The sequence below is a fragment of the Capricornis sumatraensis genome, chromosome 2 (genome assembly GCF_032405125.1).
Source record: "Capricornis sumatraensis isolate serow.1 chromosome 2, serow.2, whole genome shotgun sequence".
In the NCBI taxonomy this organism is placed as follows: Eukaryota; Metazoa; Chordata; class Mammalia; order Artiodactyla; family Bovidae; genus Capricornis; species Capricornis sumatraensis.
In genome coordinates this window covers 128,926,936-128,944,285 of record NC_091070.1, presented here as the reverse complement: position 1 = coordinate 128,944,285, position 17,350 = coordinate 128,926,936, and the positions used below count along the sequence as shown (strand labels likewise).

Here is a 17,350-nt window from a genome sequence, read left to right as displayed (position 1 = left end):
ACAGGAAATAGACAGTTCTGTACTGGGTGTGGGGGGCGGGGGGCAATGCTTTTTTTTACGTCTCAGACCCTTATCTGCAAAATAGGAAGGCTAAAAGGGAGGAGATTTATGTCCACAATTGTTTTCTTCTAGTATTTGTTGGACATTCACAAGAAAGAGGGGCTTGGGTGTGGAAGGAAGTTGGGGGGGGGGTGGTGGACCAGTGGGTAGAACTTAAAATAAGGTCATTTTAGTACAGAGCTGAGAGTACATTTTCTTATCAAGTGTAGGTTGAATGATTTCTGGAGAATTTTAAAGAGCCGGTGCTTAGACTGGAAGTTGGGCCTAGATGGACTCTGATTTCCCTAATTCTTGAGTCTATGATTGGGTGGGTGAACTCCGAAACTCTCTTCACTTCTAAAATGTTGTGATTTGATGTAAGTAGAGATTGAGTCATGTTTTTATGTCCAGGAATGGGATGAATATTTTAGCCAACAAACAACCCTATCCCTCGCTACAAAATACTCATATTCCTTAGTAATATGCTAATGCTTTATGTTCATATAATCCTTTATAGTTTATAGATGCTTTCACTGGCAGTTTTTCATTTGCTCTTCTCAACAACCAAATGCAGTAGTTGGTCTTCTCTCTCCATCATCAGCCAGTAAACAGGCCAAAAAAGGAAAAATGACTTACACAGTTTACAGAGCAACAGGATCAGCGCTGGAATCCGGGCCCTCTGACTCCAAGTCAGCGCAATGTCCATGTTGTAGGATGACTTCCTGAAGCTGTGGTTTTGATTTTTCAGAAGGCTGAGAGTTGGCAGCAAATACTGCATAAAAACAGAGAGTAGCCTGACTTTACAGTCTGAGTCCCTAAGGAAGACAGTATAGAGGGGACCGGTCTTCATGGTGCCCACATGTTGGCCCTTGATGGGAAGGATCATCCAGGTGCACACAGGGGACAGGATGGCCCCCACAATAAACATGGACAGGTAAGCTCACAGTGCTACCGTTAGTAAGCCATTTGCTTTAGGTCAGGACTTTAAAGTTTATTATCTCATTTAATCTTTAAAACAAACGTAAACCAGGCAGGCAACTTCTTCTTGGGAAATAGGAAAGTGAAGGGCAGACTCTGAGTCTCCAACATTTTTCCTGACCTTAGTGCCAACTGTTGAAGTCTTAGGAAGTCATTGACTTTGGAATTGTCCCCATTGACATTTATGTTTATGAGACAGTTTACCGTGGGTGACTCCAGTCCCAGCTCAGACCTGTATGTTTGGATCTCAGGATCTGTCACTAGAATTTCTGACTAGCTGCCTGCACTCGGCTTGCACACGTCACTTCATTAACCTTTTAGGCATACATTTTATACAATTGAGCGTGTTATAGGGGCTTCCCAGGTGGCACCAGTGGTAAAGAACCTGCCTGCCAGTTCAGGAGACGTAAGAGATGTGGGTTTGACCCCTGTGTTGGGAAGATCCCCTGGGGGAGGGCATGGCAACCCACTCCAGTATTCTTGCCTGGAGAATCCCATGGACAGAGGAGCCTGAAGGGCTAGGGTCCATAGGGTCTCAAAGAGTCAGACACAACTGAGCAACTTAGCACGCATGCGTACCATGTTACAACGAGATTGTCTTAAATCTGGGTTGGGGAGAAATGAGTTAATTTGTTCAAGGCCAGAGAATAATGGAAGAGTCAGGGGTCATGCTCTCTGGGTCCCAAGTCCGCACCGTTTGCAGGGTGCATTCTTCTCCCCCTATCAGAGAGCGTGTGGAGGCTGCAGAGGTGTAGATACACAGGACGTGAATTTGGTTTTTACAGAATTTATTTTTTGAAGGCATGTCTTTCAGAGTTGTATGAACTAAAATTTGAACTGTGTTCAGAGGTGCTTCTCTTGGTGTTTTAGAAGCGTAGCATGTAGGTGGAGCTCTCTGCTCCATTGCCATGGCACTTGCCTGATGGTTATCACTGACGCTGGAAGATGTTTTACGGCTGATTAGATGCAGCATTTCACATTCCACCTTCTTTGTCCTGAAAAGAATATAGGCCAGTAAGGCAAGGGTGAGTTGCAGATTCCACTGTGGATGTTGAATTCCCTCAGACATCTGTGCTGATCCATCGCTGCCCTGTCCTGTCCACGGGCTCAAGTTTGGACCGAGTAGTGTTGGGGGTTAACTTTCCCACTGGGAAGGATATCAGCTACTTCTGGTCCTGATCGTGGGTATTCCATCGTCTGTGTTGTCCTCTCCTAGGCCCATTTGGGATTCCTGTGCTTGCTTCTTTCTCTTTCAGTTATTTATTTAGTTTCTGGCTGGTTCCTCGTTGCTGCACGGGCTTTTCTCTAACTGCGGTGTGCGGGCTTCTCGTCGCAGTGGCTTCTCGTGTTGCGGAGCACAGGCTCTCGGGCGCAGACTTTAGTAGCTGTGGCACGTCGACTCAGCAGCTGTGGCTCCTGGGCTCTAGAGGACAGGGTCAACAGTTGTGGTGTGAGATCTTCCTGAAGCAGAGATGGACTGGCAGGAGGAATCTTTACCCCTGAGCCGCGAACCCCAGTACTTGTGTCCTTATGTGCAGGCCTCAAGGGAATTTCTATTACAAGCTATGTGTATCTATGTGCTCTTTTCCCCACATATATGCAGTCTGTGAAGACAGGTATTTCGCTGGGTAATGACTTGGGAGGGTGTATTAAAATGCAGTAATTATTGAGCTCAGAGCTCCATATCTTGGGAAAGTGCTCCTTGCCATGAGGTTTCGGTGGGGCCCTGTCCACAATCAATCTGGACATCAGGCTCCACCTGCCTGTATTACAGGGTTTCTGCATGAGGACCGTTTAGCCAGGTTACTGCCTTTTGTCTCTGACTGCGATGGTGATAAGAGAGGCGGCACGTTTCTCACCGACTTGATTTTTCTTGCCTCCCTCCTTCCCCTGAAATGATCCGGTCTGGAGACTGGGACTCGTTGAAGGGTTTACTTTTGTTCATCTCGGAGGCCCTTTTGCTTCTGAAACTCCATGGTTTTATGAAATACGTGCTCAGAATTGATCCTATACCTCTGGCAGTTCTAGGGTTTTCTCAATGAGCAGCCTGGGCCAACGAGACAGGAGAAGCCACAGAAGGTGTCTTCCTGTGCAGGGGGCTGGGGGGAGACTTTCACAGGCTCGCTGGAGAGACAGCCTAGCGCTTGAGACGCTCCTGAGAGATTAGTGCTGACAGGAGGGTTGGAAAGGTTTCCTGAAGGTCAGCTCTCCTTTGGCCCTGCGAGATGCTACATTTGAAAGATGCTAAGGATGGTGCTAGTGGTAAAGAACCTGACTGCCAGTGCAGGAGATGGAAGAGACTCAAGTTCAGTCCCTTGGTCAGGAAGATCCCCTGGAGGGTGGCATGACCACCCACACCAGTATCCTTGCCTGGAGAATCCCATGAACAGAGGAGCCTGGCTGTCTACAGTTCATAGGTTTGCACAGTCATACACAGCTAAAGCGATTTAGCACGCACACAAGGAGCAGAGGCAGGTGGCTCCTGAACCCCCACACTGGCTGAGGACAGGGGGTGCTTCTGCATCCTGGCCTTGTGGGGCCATGACCTAGACCAGTGCCAGGGTGCCCTGCAGGGTATCCCCTCAGTAGGTGCCAAAAGATACGTTAGTCATGGATTTCTTTTATCCTGGTTATCGAACAAGCTCAACCAATCCAGAGCATGAATCAGGAGCCAGAATAGAAACGAAAGACTTCACATTTGGGGTTGAAATTGACATCAGATGTTGTACTGGAGCGAGTGTCTCTTAGTCTGAGTAGAGCTCCGCACTCGGGTGCTTCAAAGCTCATTTTCTCTGTTTACCCTAACGTTGAAGGTGTACAGGGACGGAGGGTGATGGCCCGAGGCAGCGAGGTTAACAGCAGCTAGGAATGACATTGATAGCCAGTTGTGAGGGAGAACACGGAGAAGAACGTGGTGTGGGTGTGGGCACAGAGCTCCACCCGCTAATCAGGTCTGACGCCTCTGCTCTGATAAGTAGGGGCACAGCCCAGCGCTTAATGCAGGTGGTGACCATGCTGACTCCCAGCAAGACTCCGGTCATATATCACATAGTTGACTGTCTTCGAAAAGATGAGGAAAGACAGACTGGGTTTTAATCCAAATCTCAGCTTTGTGGTGTTTTTTTTTTTTTTTTTTTTCCTTTTTTAGCTTCCACTTTAGCTGTCACCTTGGGGACAGGGGTTGGGGTGGGGATGGAGAGCAGGTCCACAGTTGCTTCTGGGGCTTTCTGGAGCCTCTGTTGAGACGGGGCTGGAGGAGGAGAATGCCACCTGTCCCGTGTTAGCTGTCCGGTCCCTGAGCCCTCCCTAGGCCGCCCGGGGCTCTGGCGTGACTCTGGCTTGGTGCTGGCTGTGGACTTGCTCAGCTTGGAGAGCATCATGCTGGAAGCCCCCTTCCATAGCTGGGCGTGGGCAAGGCACCCTTTCTCTGGGTGACATGGTGGTTTGGGGGGCAGAGAGGTTGGAAAATATGGCCACCAGGCTCTGGTCCAGCTGTTCCCACTCTGCCTCGCAGGCCCCAGCTGAGTTAGTGTGATGGTCTGGGCCCCTCCTTGCGGGCTGGCTGAACAAAAAAGCCAAACCCCACAACCACAGAGGGTTTGCTTTGAAGACAGGCCTGAGAATAACCAAGTTTTATATCTTGATCAGGGAAATACTTCTGTGCTGGAATCCAGGCCTCTTGAGATGTGTGTCTGTGTCAGCACAGGAGTGTGGGGTGGAGTGGTCTGCAGGCCAGGAATCTGTGTGTGTGAACAGACCTGTGTCTGTGTGGAGGGGCTCCTCATCTCCAAAAAGCCCAGAGACTTTGGAAAAGCAGCGCCTGGGCAGGGGGACGAGGTACACAGGAGCTCCGGAGCATTTGTCTATGATGAGTGACCAGGTGGGGCCTTGGTCAGTCTAGGATGGAGCAGGTGTGCCGAAGCAGCACGTGCCCTGCCTCGGGTGGAAGGTCGCAGACAGGGCAACAGGGAGGAGGCTGGCCATGCTGAGCCAGGGATCTGCTGGACAGGGGTGTCTGTGAAAGCCGGGAAATCTTTTGCACAAAGATCTGTAGCACACAAACCTCAAGGGCCACTTGACTTCCTCAGGAAGCCCACCCAGGTGCCCACCCAAGTCCTGGGTGGTTAGAAGCCCTCCTCTGCGCTTCCTCGGCTTCTGTGCATTCCAGTTGGTGGTCACAGAGCTTCCGTTCCACTTCCATCAGCAAGGAGAAGCTCCTCCCACCCTATCTTTGCATTCCCAGGACTTGACTGAGGCAGGTACTTAAATATGAACATGATGAGTGGGCGACTGAGAAACGAGATGACTAGGGCTTTTGAATGTGGGTTTGCTCTTAGGAATCTTATTCTTCTGTTACTGAGAGTTGATCTTGCCACTCCTCCCCAGCCCTGCATGAGTGTGCATATCTAGGTTGACACTAAGCCTGGACTGAACGCAGATCACAGATCAAGGCCCTGTGAGGGGATATGAGTCAGAAAGTACTGCTGTGACTCAGCTCTCCAGGAGGTTAGCTGATTGACTTCTAGACTGTTTTTCGAATCCCATGTTAAACTCTGGGGACACGACCCCAAGGGGAGCTGAGGACTAGATTGACAGTGTCAAACTAATGGGTTAGGGGCTATCTGGTCTTGGTGTGAAGATCCCTGAGCCAGTTGGAGAGGTGTAGCAGGCAATGGAATCCTCTAGGAATTAAAGGCAGTTGTGTCCTGGTGCCCAGGCTATTGTAAATAATCCTTATAAGCACATCTACTTCAGCGGCGAAGAGTCTGCCTTCAATGCTGGAGCTGCAGGAGACTTGAGTTCGATCCCTGGGTTGGGAAGATCCCCTGGAGTAGGAAATGGCAACCCACTCCAGTATTCTGGCCTGGAGAATCCCATGGACAGAGGAACCTGGTGGGCAGTAGCTCTGAGGCCATCTGAAAGTCTCTTGACCTTTTGGTGGGTCCTTAGTATGCTCTTCTGTAAACTGGAAAAATGAGGATAGTTCTGTGTAGTCTAAACAAATCTAAATTAGAAGTTATAACAGTCCCTTCTCACCTGTTGGCTACATTTGATGTGGCTAATGATGTGGCCTGAGAGAAGACAGAATTCAGTGGACGATGGGGCTTAGTTTCGTCTTTAAATTTTCATCCTGGAGACAAAAGATGTGGTGAAACCCAGGAGCCTTCTGTATGAGGCTATCTTTGGTGTTTTATTATTTTACCTGACTCCAAAAGATTATTTTTTTTTTTCACATAGGACCTTACTGGGAAAAAAAACTGCATTAATTTTTTCTTCTTTTCTCAGTATCCAGCGAGCAGCATTGGTGGTTCTGGAAAATTACTATAAAGATTTCACCATCTATAACCCCAACCTTCTAACAGCCTCCAAATTCCGAGCAGCCAAGCACATGGCCGGGCTGAAGGTCTACAACGTAGATGGTATGTGCCTTGAAGTGATGTCCCTGGTGGGTGTGGGAGCAGGTGGACCACTGCATAGATTGAATTCTGTTCCATTTGGTTCTGTTCCTCTCACAGTTTGCCTTTATGGTAAATTCTCATGTCAGAACAATCTTTTCTTTTCCTCTCTTTTTCTTTTTTTGCTGGCAAACGTATTTTTTACAGAAATGTTGATTTACAGTCTACATGTGTGGGAGTTTCATTCCTCTTGAGATTTTCTGAAAACTATGTGATGTAGTTTTTCTGCCTCCTGCTGTGAACATCATGAATTGAAAGGTCGTAGGAAAAGGCTGCTTTTCAAAATTTGGCTAAATTACCAGAAGATTCAGCTACCCTAATCTGTTAAGACTCTAACTCCCAGTTCAGGCATCTGGTGAGGTTCTTACAGGCGTTTCTCAGTCCTGGCTGGGAGCTAGGGTTGAGTGGGTGGAGGGAGACCAGAGGCGAGGGTGGGGACATCAAAGCTGTGTTTCAGGCTATCAGATGGGTAAGTGCAAGAAACAGGACACCTTGGGTCAGGGCAAGAGCTTTGCAGCCTAGAAGAGGATCATGTTGTCAACAAGTCAAGTAATTTATAGGTGGTATCAGTTTGGGTGACAGTATCCTCCGTGGTTGCTGGTTTTTTATCCTTTTGGCTACATGAGATGTTCACTCTCTTGTGAATCCTAAAGGATTGGTAAATTTCACCTGTGATCTGAAAACCTGGTGCAGAATCCCATTAGCCAGCCAAGCCATTAAGTAGATACTACCTAAGAAAGCATGTGATCTGCCTTGTCCTTCTGAAAAGTTCAGGCGATCCGCGGTCGGGGCTATGAGACCGGGAGTTCTAGGTCTGTGTTAATGAGCGTGACATTTTGCAAGCCCCAGGCGTGGGTCTTTTCTGTGACCGCTGTGGTTACCATGGCACTCCAGCGGGAGCATGGGCATTGTCCCTGTGGGCATTGACTCTTCAGCAGGAGCATGCTCAGTGTCTCTGGGCGTTGACTCTTTTCTCTGTCCTTCTCTCCCCATCCCTTGCATTCTCTGCCACTGTCTCATCGCTGAAATGCATGTTCCAGCTGCTCTGATGGCCAAACTGGAACTTCCTGTGACAGATGGTAAATAACGTCTTCAGCACACTCTGTTATTATGGGTCAGCATTTTAATTGTCAAGTGTTCTTCATCTCCTGTGGAGTTTTTTCTTTTTTTTTTTCTCCATTTCCATTCATCAGATTGGGGTGTCAGGAGACTGCCTTCTTCTTGTGAACATTTTGAGCGTAGAGCAGGGGTCATGTTCATCCTTCTGGGAGGTTACCTTTGGGATTTGTATATGGGCTTCACAGGGCTTGGGCAGACGGTACTGACAGACTGTGGACTAGTTTTCTGCTGTTTCTCACCCCAAGGCATTAAAACTGTCCTTCCTCCACTGTCCTTTCCCCCAAAGGCCCCAGTAACAACGCCACTGGTCAGTCCCGGGCCATGATCGCCGCAGCTGCTCGGCGCAGGGACTCAAGTCACAACGAGCTGTATTATGAGGAGGCGGAGCACGAGCGGCGGGTGAAGAAGCGGAGAGCAAGGTACACTGCCCAGCCCCCACACCAGCACCCCGGCAAGACTTTCGTTTTGAATGTGCACCGACTCTTTTTTTAAAATTTATTTTACTGAAATGTAGTTGATTTACAATGTCATGTTAATTTCTACTGTATAGCAAAGTGATTGTTACACATACATAGACATTCTTTTTCGTATTTTTTCTGTTATGGTTTATCACGAGATTTTGAATATAGCTTCCTGTGCCATTCAATGGGACCTTGTTGTTTATACATCCTACATATAATGTGCTTGCGTGTTAAGACGCTCCAGTCATGTCTGACTCTGCAACCCTATGGACTTTTGCCCGCCAGGCTCCTCTGTCCATGGGATTCTCCAGGCCAGAATACTGGAGTGGGCTGCCATCCCCTCTTCCAGGGCATCTTCCCAAACCAAGGGATCAAACTGGGTCTCCTGCCTTGAGGCGGATTCTTTATCTTCTGAACCAACAGGGAAGTCCTCCTATATATAATAGTTTGCATCTAATCTCAAACTCCCCATCTGTCCCTCGTCTACCTCCCTCCTTCCCTCCCTTTTGGCAATCAAAAGTCTGTTCTCTTAAGACTTTTTTTTTTTAAACCAGAATGAAATTTCAGTTTATAAACACAACCCCCTAGCATGCAAAAGCATCACCAGGAGGACTTGTTAAAACACAGGTCTCAGGTTCCGGCCCCACCCGCAAAGGTTACTTACTTTCCCGTAGGTCTAGAGTGGGGCCCACCCAAGAATTTACATTTCTTAAAAATTCCCAACTGATGATGAAGCTGCTGGCCTTCAGCCCACACTTTGACTGGCCCGCCCTCTATCCCCAGGCCCTTGCTGGTTTTCCAGAGCTGATCACTTAAGCTGAAGTGGACAAAGATGGTTTTCATCATACATGCTGCCTTCCTTCTTTGTTCCCTGGGGCTGCTGGTGTGGGCGGCCGGATGGAGAGGATACAGCTCTGGTTCTCCATAAAGCTGCCTCTGTACCATGAGCCACCGCTCAGTGCATGCAGAGTCTTTTGTAGCCATAGTTTGAAGGGCCTTAAAACTCTTTGCATGACACCCTTCGTTGTAGTGAGTCTCCCAAGCAAATAAGTGGCAGAATTGAGATTAGGAGTCATCTCCGCAGTCCCATCCTTCTTCCTCCTCACCCGGGAGCCCCCATTCCGCGTATTACTTTTGCCTTTGTCTTCCTTTGCCCTTCCCTCACCTCCCTATTGTCTGGGGTGACACCTGAGGATGGGATCCTTGGGCCAGCTGGCGGCCGACTAGGAGTCCTCCTCCCACGTCCCGTGTGACTGTGTTCTCAAGCCCTGCACTGCTGTCCTGAGTACCATGTCTCATCGCCTCCAGGCTGGTGGTCGCAGTGGAGGAGGCCTTCATCCACATCCAGCGTCTCCAGGCTGAGGAGCCGCAGAAAGCCCCCGGGGAGGTGATGGACCCCAGGGAGGCTGCCCAAGCCATCTTCCCGTCCATGGCCCGGGCTCTGCAGAAGTACCTGCGCACCACTCGGCAGCAGAACTACCACAGCATGGAGAGCATTCTGCAGCACCTGGCCTTCTGCATCACCCACAGCATGACCCCAAAGGTGCGTCTTGGCGCCGAGCTTGCAAGTCCCATTTTAGGGTGTTGTCAGGAACGATAAAGGTTTCTCTAAAGCTCCCACTGATAAGAATTAATGTTTCTTGCTTATTTTATGTTATTTTGATGCAGTTGTGTTTTTTTCTTTTCCTTTTAAAAAAAATTATTAATTTTTTAGTTGAAGGATAATTGCTTTACAGAATTGTGTTGGTTTCTGCCAAACATCAGCATGAATCTGCCATAGGTATACATATGTCCCCTCCCTATTAAACCTCCCTCCGCATCCCACCCCTCTAGGTAGTTACAGAGTCCCTGTTTGAGTTCCCTGAGTCATAGAGCAAATTCCCATTGGCTGTCTGTTTTACATCTGGTAATGTATGTTTTCATGTCTCCATACATCCCACCCTCCTTCCCGGGTACAGTTGTTTTTTGAATGTGCCTTTGAATTGAAGGCTTCAGGATTCAAGCAGAGGAAAGACTTTCACCTAAAGACAGCCCAGGTAGTAATTCAGGGTACTCTGTATATCCTGGGCCTGAGCTGATTTGTTCTAACCTGGCACCTCCATCAACTAGTGGGGAACCTTGGGCCAAGAGCTTAATGGCTCTGTGCCTCAGTTTCCTAGTCTGTAAGTTGGGGATAATACTAATGTCTACCTCATGGGGTTGTTGTGAGAACTAAAAGAGTTCATTCCTGTGAAGTGCTTAAAACAGCATCTGTCATAACGTAAGGACCAAATAAATAGCCATTATCATCATGGGTAGAAACCATGCTCTGACTTGTTTGGCGTTTTGGCTGTTGGGAGGTTAGTTTTACTGAGTGATCTTCTGGGCCATTATGACATGAGCACACTTTTGGGGATGATGCAGAAATAGCCATGTGTCTAATAGACGGCTGTGGCCAAGGAAGCAGAATAAAGTGTTCAGCCAGTGATCTCTTCAGACAGAAGCGGATTCAGATCCTGACTCCACCACCTAATTGCTTTGTGACTTTGCCTAAGTTACTCTACACTTGTTGCCTCCTTTATAAAATGGAGATAATAATAGTATCTACCTGATCAGATCATTGCATGAGAATTACATTAAATATGGCAACACGACATGTAAATCATGTGGTAGAGAGTAAATGAGCTTGGCATATGGTTTGCATGTAACACTGGTAGTGATATTATTGGTGTAAAGGCCTGTATTCATACGTTGCCCTGTACATATAGACTGCTGGCTGCGCTGTCACCTTATCAAACCCTAGGAAACCAACATGGAGATATTCAGTAAGAAGCCATAACATTTTCCATATTCTTTAGTTCACTAATCCCCCTCCTAGAAAAAGGACTTAGCACAGTCAGAGATACACACTAATGTATATGTGGATTATTTTGCAAGATAATCTTTATTAGCTCCAAACTGGAAATAATTTAACAGCAGAACAGTGGCTTACACGTTATGGTATATCTTAAAATGTGAAAGAATCTATTAGAATATTAAGTTACAAAAAGCAGAATGCAAAAATGTGTGAACACGGTGGTTGCAAGTGAACACAGCATGTCTGCCTATGCAGAGGGATGGCTCATACCACGTGGAATGGAAGTGGTTATTTCCCTTTTTCCCCAAGATTTTTAAGTTTACTGGCTGCTTTCTTTCTCACTTAAAAAAAAGTATATATACTTTTCCAAATTAAAACTAATAATCTTTATATAAAAATCCAGACATTAAAGAGAAGTATAATGGACGAAGTGAAGTTTTCATCCCTGCCACCTAGACAGTTCTTACTGATATAAAGAATGGGTTTATATTCTTTCAGGTGTGTGTGTGCGCTTAAAGCAGAAATGAACAAAAAAACAAAAAAGGGAAATGGGAATCTCATCCCATATAGGTGTAGCTTGGAAACTTGGTTTTTTCACTTAAAGCTGTTCTTGGCTGTCTTTCTCTGTCAGTACTTTCCCATCTCTTGTCATACAGATTTCCCTCATTCCCTTTAATAGCTGTGTCCTGTTCCACTGAATACCGTGGTTTGTTTAACAGATGGCCTACTAATGCACATTCGGATTAAGATCTTTCCTTAGTCTAAACTAGGGGTTGGTGGTTTTTGTTAATCGAGTTTTATTGGGACACAACCACACCCTTTTGTTTACAGATTATCTACCACTGCTTTCTCTCTACTGCAGCTGAGTTTAGTTATGACAGTATGTGCCTTGCGAAGCCAAAAACATTTACATTTAAAGGAAAGTTTGCCAGCCCCGCGTCTAAACAATGTTGCAATGGATCTCTGTTTTTACATATGTTTTCATTCATATATGCAAGTATTTCTGAGGGATCAATATCTAGTAGAGGAATAGCTGGATCAAAGGTACAGATCTTGCCAAATTATCCTTCTAAGGGGTATTACTGTTTTATATTTCTCCCTATAGGATATGAGACTGTTTATTTGTTTATTTCCCCACACACACACTTGACTGCATTGGGTGTTATAATTCTTTTTTAATCGTGCTCATCTAAGAGCATGATGCTTCCCAGGTGGTGCTAGTAGTAGAGAACCCACCTGCCGATGCAGGAGACGTAAGAGACGCGGGTTTGATCCCTGGGTTGGGATGATCCTCTGGAGGAGTGCATGGCAACCCACTCCAGTATTCTTGCTTGGAGAATCCCATGGACAGTGGAGCCTGACAGGCTACAGTCCATAGCGTTGCAAAGAATCAGACACAACTGAAGTGACTTAGCATGCATGCGTCTAAGAGGAGGGAAATATTCTGTTTTTCTATTTGAATTCATATTTCTTTAACTATGGGCTTCCCTGGTGGCTAAGATGGTAAAGAATCTGCCTGCAACGCAGAAGACCTGGGTTTGATCCCTGGATCGGAAAGATCCCCTGGAGAAGGACATGGCAGTCCACTCCAGTGTTCTTGCCTGGAGAATCCCATGGACAGAGGAGCCTGGCCGGTTACAGTCCGTGGGGTCGCAAAGAGTCAGACACAACTGAGCAACTAATGCTTTCACTTTTCTTTAACTATTAATGTGATAGAGTATCTTTGCATATCTTATTTCTATTTTATAAGTTATCTTCTTAGTTTCATTTCTCTAACTGATTCTTTTCCTTATGATTCATAAAAGCTTTTTTTTTTTGGCCGTGCTGCACAGCCTGTGGGATCTTAGTTTTCCAACCAGGGATTGAACCAGGGGCGGGCAGTGAAAGCACCACATCCCAACCACTGGACTGCTGGGGAATTCCCATATAAGAGCCAATTTTATGCGAGTGTGTGTTATAGTAGAAGCACAGCTCTCCTTTCTGCCTCAGAATATATACTTACAGGTAGAAATATTGTATCTGGCAGCAGTAAGGTATGGATGAAGAGGACCGGAGTGATGCATCCTAATGTTTTCCATCTATATCCCTGGTTTGTTCATTTTTCTTTCTCACAGCTAAAGCAATATATTTATTGATGTAACACACATTCAGTTGAGCCTCCAGCATATGCCAGACACATGGGAAATTCATATTGAAAAAATAATTCCTACCCTCCAGGAGAGGATAGTTTAGTGTGGGGCTCAGACAAGTAATTGTTCAGAAAGTAGACTGGGAGTCATGCCCATGATTATAGGCCCTTACAGGAGGACACGTTCACCTCTCTGAGGGGCTCAGTGAGCAGTTTGAGAAAATTTAAAGAGCCAGGAGGAATTTTCCAAAGGACGGCATTCAGCAGGAGGAACGGCACATGTCAAGGGGAGTGTCCCACCCGTGGAACTCAGCACTCGGGCTTGGGTCGGGGAGGTGGATGTGGGACCTGGCCAGCCCTTGGATTACCGTGTACATGAGTGAGTGAAGTCGCTCAGTCGTGTCCAACTCTTTGCGACCTCATGGACTGTAGCCTAACCATTTCCTCTGTCCATGAGATTTTCCAGGCAAGAATACTGGAGTGGGTTGCCATTTCCTTCTCCAGGAGATCTTCCCAACCCAGGGATTGAACCCAGGTCTCCTGCTTCGTAGGCAGACACTTTACCATCTGAGCCACCAGGGAAGATCACTTGAGTTTACCCAAGGATAGTTTCACTGAATGCTCCCACCCCCTTCTCCCTGTCGGATGTGCACCTGATTCCAGTACTGCCTGAGACACCTTAGTCAAATAACCATCCTTCTTTTGCACCGTGAGATGGTTCAGGTTAACCACCCTGTCCTCACAGCCGTTCTGTGCATTACTGCTGCCATCTGCTCCACTCACAGATGTTAGACGGCTTGTCCAAAGGCACATAGCAGTGAATGCAGAGCATGCATTTTTGTGTGAGCAGGTACATCCCTGTATTTCTTCCAGTCACATTGCCAGAATGCTTCTCCGTGCCTGGCACTTGCCCCGAGGAGCTCTCAGGATGGGAGGAGACCAACCTATGAACAGGTACAGGCTGAGGCATATGCCACGGGGCCTGGGCCCTTGGATGGGGCTGGTGCCTCAGCCACGGCTTACGTGGGTACCAGCCACCCCGCCTTCCTCGCCTTTGTGCTTACCACTGTCTGCACCCTCTGGCTGGAGAGTGAGGAAGTCAGGAAGCCTTCTCTCCCCAGCAAAGGACTCTGTTGTGCAGGTCTGATGAAATTGATATATGATCAGCCAGGCTGTCCTGGTTTGTTGGGAGGATGTTTTTTCCCCCATGCCTGGGAGCCTGGCAGCGCCACCTGGAGTGGGCATTCCCTCCCTAACAGCATCTCTGCTGTCCTTACAGGCCTTCCTCGAACGGTACCTCAGCACCGGCCCCACACTGCAGTACGACCGGGAGCGCTGGCTCTCCACGCAGTGGCGGCTCGTCAGCGACGAGGCTGTGACCAACGGGCTGCGGGATGGACTCGTTTTTGTCCTTAAATGCTTGGACTTCAGCCTCGTTGTCAATGTGAAGAAAATTCCATTCATCATGCTCTCGGAAGAGTTCATAGACCCCAAATCTCACAAATTTGTCCTTCGCTTGCAGTCTGAGACGTCAGTTTAAAAGTTCTATATTTGTGGTTTTATTAAAAAAAGAAAGAATATATAGAGAGATATATATGTATACCAGAGGGGCATCTTTGTTTTTATTATTCTTGATGGCTGACTGAGCTGGCACATGAGAAACCAGGGTCCTTTGACCATCTGCACTTTATTTGGAAGGAAGCAGAAGATGGCCATCCTGGAAGAAAGTGACTGGTGACATCTGACTTGGGGATGGGCCATCTCCAGAAGCGGTTCCCTGGCGTCTTCTGTGACAGCTGCAAACCAAAGCAGAGCTGGAGGTTCTTAGGAGCCTTGCCTTACGACTCGCCCCTGCCTCTCGTCTAGCACCCGGCCCTGCCCTGGCTTCTGGCCGTCCCACTCCTGGGCCTGCAGGGCACACATCTTCGTCCTGTTTCTGGGAACCCGACAGGACCTGTCCACACGTGTTTGTGTATGCAGACGTCCAGCACCACAGGAGCCATGGGCTGTTCATGAAATGCCTGCCTTCGTCTCCGTTCTCTGTTGCCTTAGGTTCTGCAGAGAAGGATCAGAATGACAAATGTGCGCTGTCAGTTTACAGCTCTTCATGATTTTTTTTTTTTCCAAAGAGAGAATTTGCCTGCCCTAGTTCTGACCTGCTTGCCTACCGGCTTGAGCAGGTAGCCCTTTCTTAACCCTATGATGGCCCACTTGTCCCCTCTCCATCCTGGCCGGCAGGCCTGGCCAGGAGCCCAGTCTCCAGAGCCACAGAGGACCTGGGTGTTCATGTGTGCCCTTGGGCTCCATGCACAAGCTCGGCTCCGCCCCATGGATTGTTTGTTTGTGTAGGAAAGGGTGGTGTGCCCACCAGGTAGGTCCCAGGGAGAGCATGCCTGCTAGGATGTTCCCTTTAGGCTGCAGCAGGAGCCCCTCCCTCCCGATCCTCCTCCAGCTGCTCCACACCCACCAGGGAGAGACCCACACTGTGACTCGGGCTGGCACATTCGGCTCGGAGCCTCTATTTCCCAGGAGATCCTCACAAAGCTCCATAGCAAGCTGCCTTGCCAAGGGACAGCTGCAGCGTCCAGTCCCTGACTTCTGACCACCATCACTGTGTGCTCATTGCCTCTGCCCCTTACTACCTGGGAAGGGGCTGATTTAGGCCCTGGTGCTAAATTACTTGTTGTTGGTAGTCAAGTGTGGAGAGGGAATAGGCAGGATCCAGCATTCGGGGAAAGGAAAGTAGGGAGACGATCTTAGGGTTCAAACGATGCCTGCCTGGTCTGTTCTTAGATATAGCTGGTTTCTGGGGGCTTTCTCAGGCCTGGGGGGCAGCTGGGCCATATTCTAGGAGGAGGCGCCCTGAAGCAGAGCCCTGCAGCAGTCTTCAGTTCCTCCACCTACCTTCCGGTATCCACAACAGACTTTTGCCAAATATTCACTCTTGCTTTTCCCTGGTGGTCAGGCTAACCGGTCACCTTTCATTAGCCAAGGAAAACACGGTCCAATGCTCTTTTCATATGTGTTCCCATGTATTCTGACTGGTTTATGCATTCCAGGAGGGGTGCAGTGTTTGTTATTATTGTCTTAAAGCAAACTTGGCTTTGGCTGTTTGTCACACACCTGTATCTGAAAAAGTAAACAGCCGTCTTGAACCCACAGCCTTCGGGTCAGAAAGAAGATGTGTTAGAAAAGGAGGAAAAACTGGTCGGTATGGAGTGGCACCAAGATGGACTATTTAATTGCATGGTTTTGGTTTATGGAAAACACTTGCCATGTAACCATGGTGCTTTTGTACTTCTTAGTTTTGCCTTTAGGTCCCCTTCAAACTGGACATTCTGTATGATGGTGTCTTTCTCAGGAATCTGTTTTGGGAGACTGGGCAAGGGATGGTGAGTGTACAATGAGGCTTTGGTGACATAAAGGTTATACTGTCTCAGACTAAACGTATCAGAGGCTGCTACATCAGGAACCCAGCAATAGAAGTGCCATACATGTATACTGATATGGTTAATAATGACACTATCCATCAGCGTTCCATAAAACTGCTTCCAACCCTGTCTTCAATTACCAGTCCAGAAGGGGTTAAGTTGGAGTCATGGTTTGGGTACTTGCCTTCCCAGCAGGGTGAAGAAAGGTTTAAATTAAGGAATTTTTTTTTCCTCTCTCCACCCCTTTCTCTCTCTGCCAGTCTTTGCATAGGAGAATGTCAGACTTTCTGAAATTACTGTTTCTGTTTTAAATTGAGTATTGATTTTTTTTTTTAATGCTGACTTGTATTGAGTCATTTTTGAAAGAACAACATAATAAAATGCAGGATCTTTGTATCAAGCCTTTGCACTTGCAAACTCTTAATAGCTTGAGTTACTGGTGCAGTGGGAACAATGTAGATGCCATTTAAAAAATTTTAAGTTTTCAGAAAAACTGTATCACACAGTTGAACACAATGCATTTCTATTTCAGTTCTTGGAGCCAATCGACTATGCTTTTTAAAAGGGGTAAACTGTGCTAGTAGAGTGAGATAAATCTGCACTGAGGGAGACAGGATTTTTTTGCCTTAAATGTTTATAGATTTTCTATAGTGAACCTAAGTTATTAAAATGTGAACATTAAACAGTAAGTAGAAAAACTTAATGAGGAGTGTGTGTCTGAGGTCGCTCTCTTCCCTCCTGATGTTTTAACCAGTAGATTATCTAATTTCTGTTAAGTGGGTACTTTTGAAGATAGTGCCAACTTTTAATTGTCCATGAACTGAACATTAAAGTCTGCATTCTTAGAGCTGCTGGAAGGGATTTTTAGGTTTTGTGATTGATTCATTCTTTGCATCATCAGC

The 17,350-nt window shown here is 47.2% G+C and overlaps 1 protein-coding gene and 1 non-coding gene across 3 annotated transcripts in view; one reads left to right on the top strand and one right to left on the bottom strand.

Moving 5' to 3' along the window:
- The window catches only part of VANGL1 (VANGL planar cell polarity protein 1), a 42,465-nt gene extending 25,319 nt beyond the window's left edge, over window positions 1-17,146 (top strand). For both annotated transcript variants that reach the window (XM_068965232.1, XM_068965231.1), the window contains exons 4-7: window positions 6,304-6,437; window positions 7,879-8,011; window positions 9,362-9,596; window positions 14,297-17,146. In XM_068965232.1, coding sequence (XP_068821333.1) covers window positions 6,304-6,437; window positions 7,879-8,011; window positions 9,362-9,596; window positions 14,297-14,557 — 763 coding nt within the window. In that variant the 3' untranslated portion in view covers window positions 14,558-17,146. The remainder of the gene's footprint in view (window positions 1-6,303; window positions 6,438-7,878; window positions 8,012-9,361; window positions 9,597-14,296) is intronic.
- Window positions 13,528-13,599, bottom strand: TRNAR-ACG (transfer RNA arginine (anticodon ACG)). The gene has a single exon. It is a non-coding gene; the product is annotated as a tRNA-Arg (tRNA).
- Window positions 17,147-17,350: the final 204 nt, after the last annotated feature.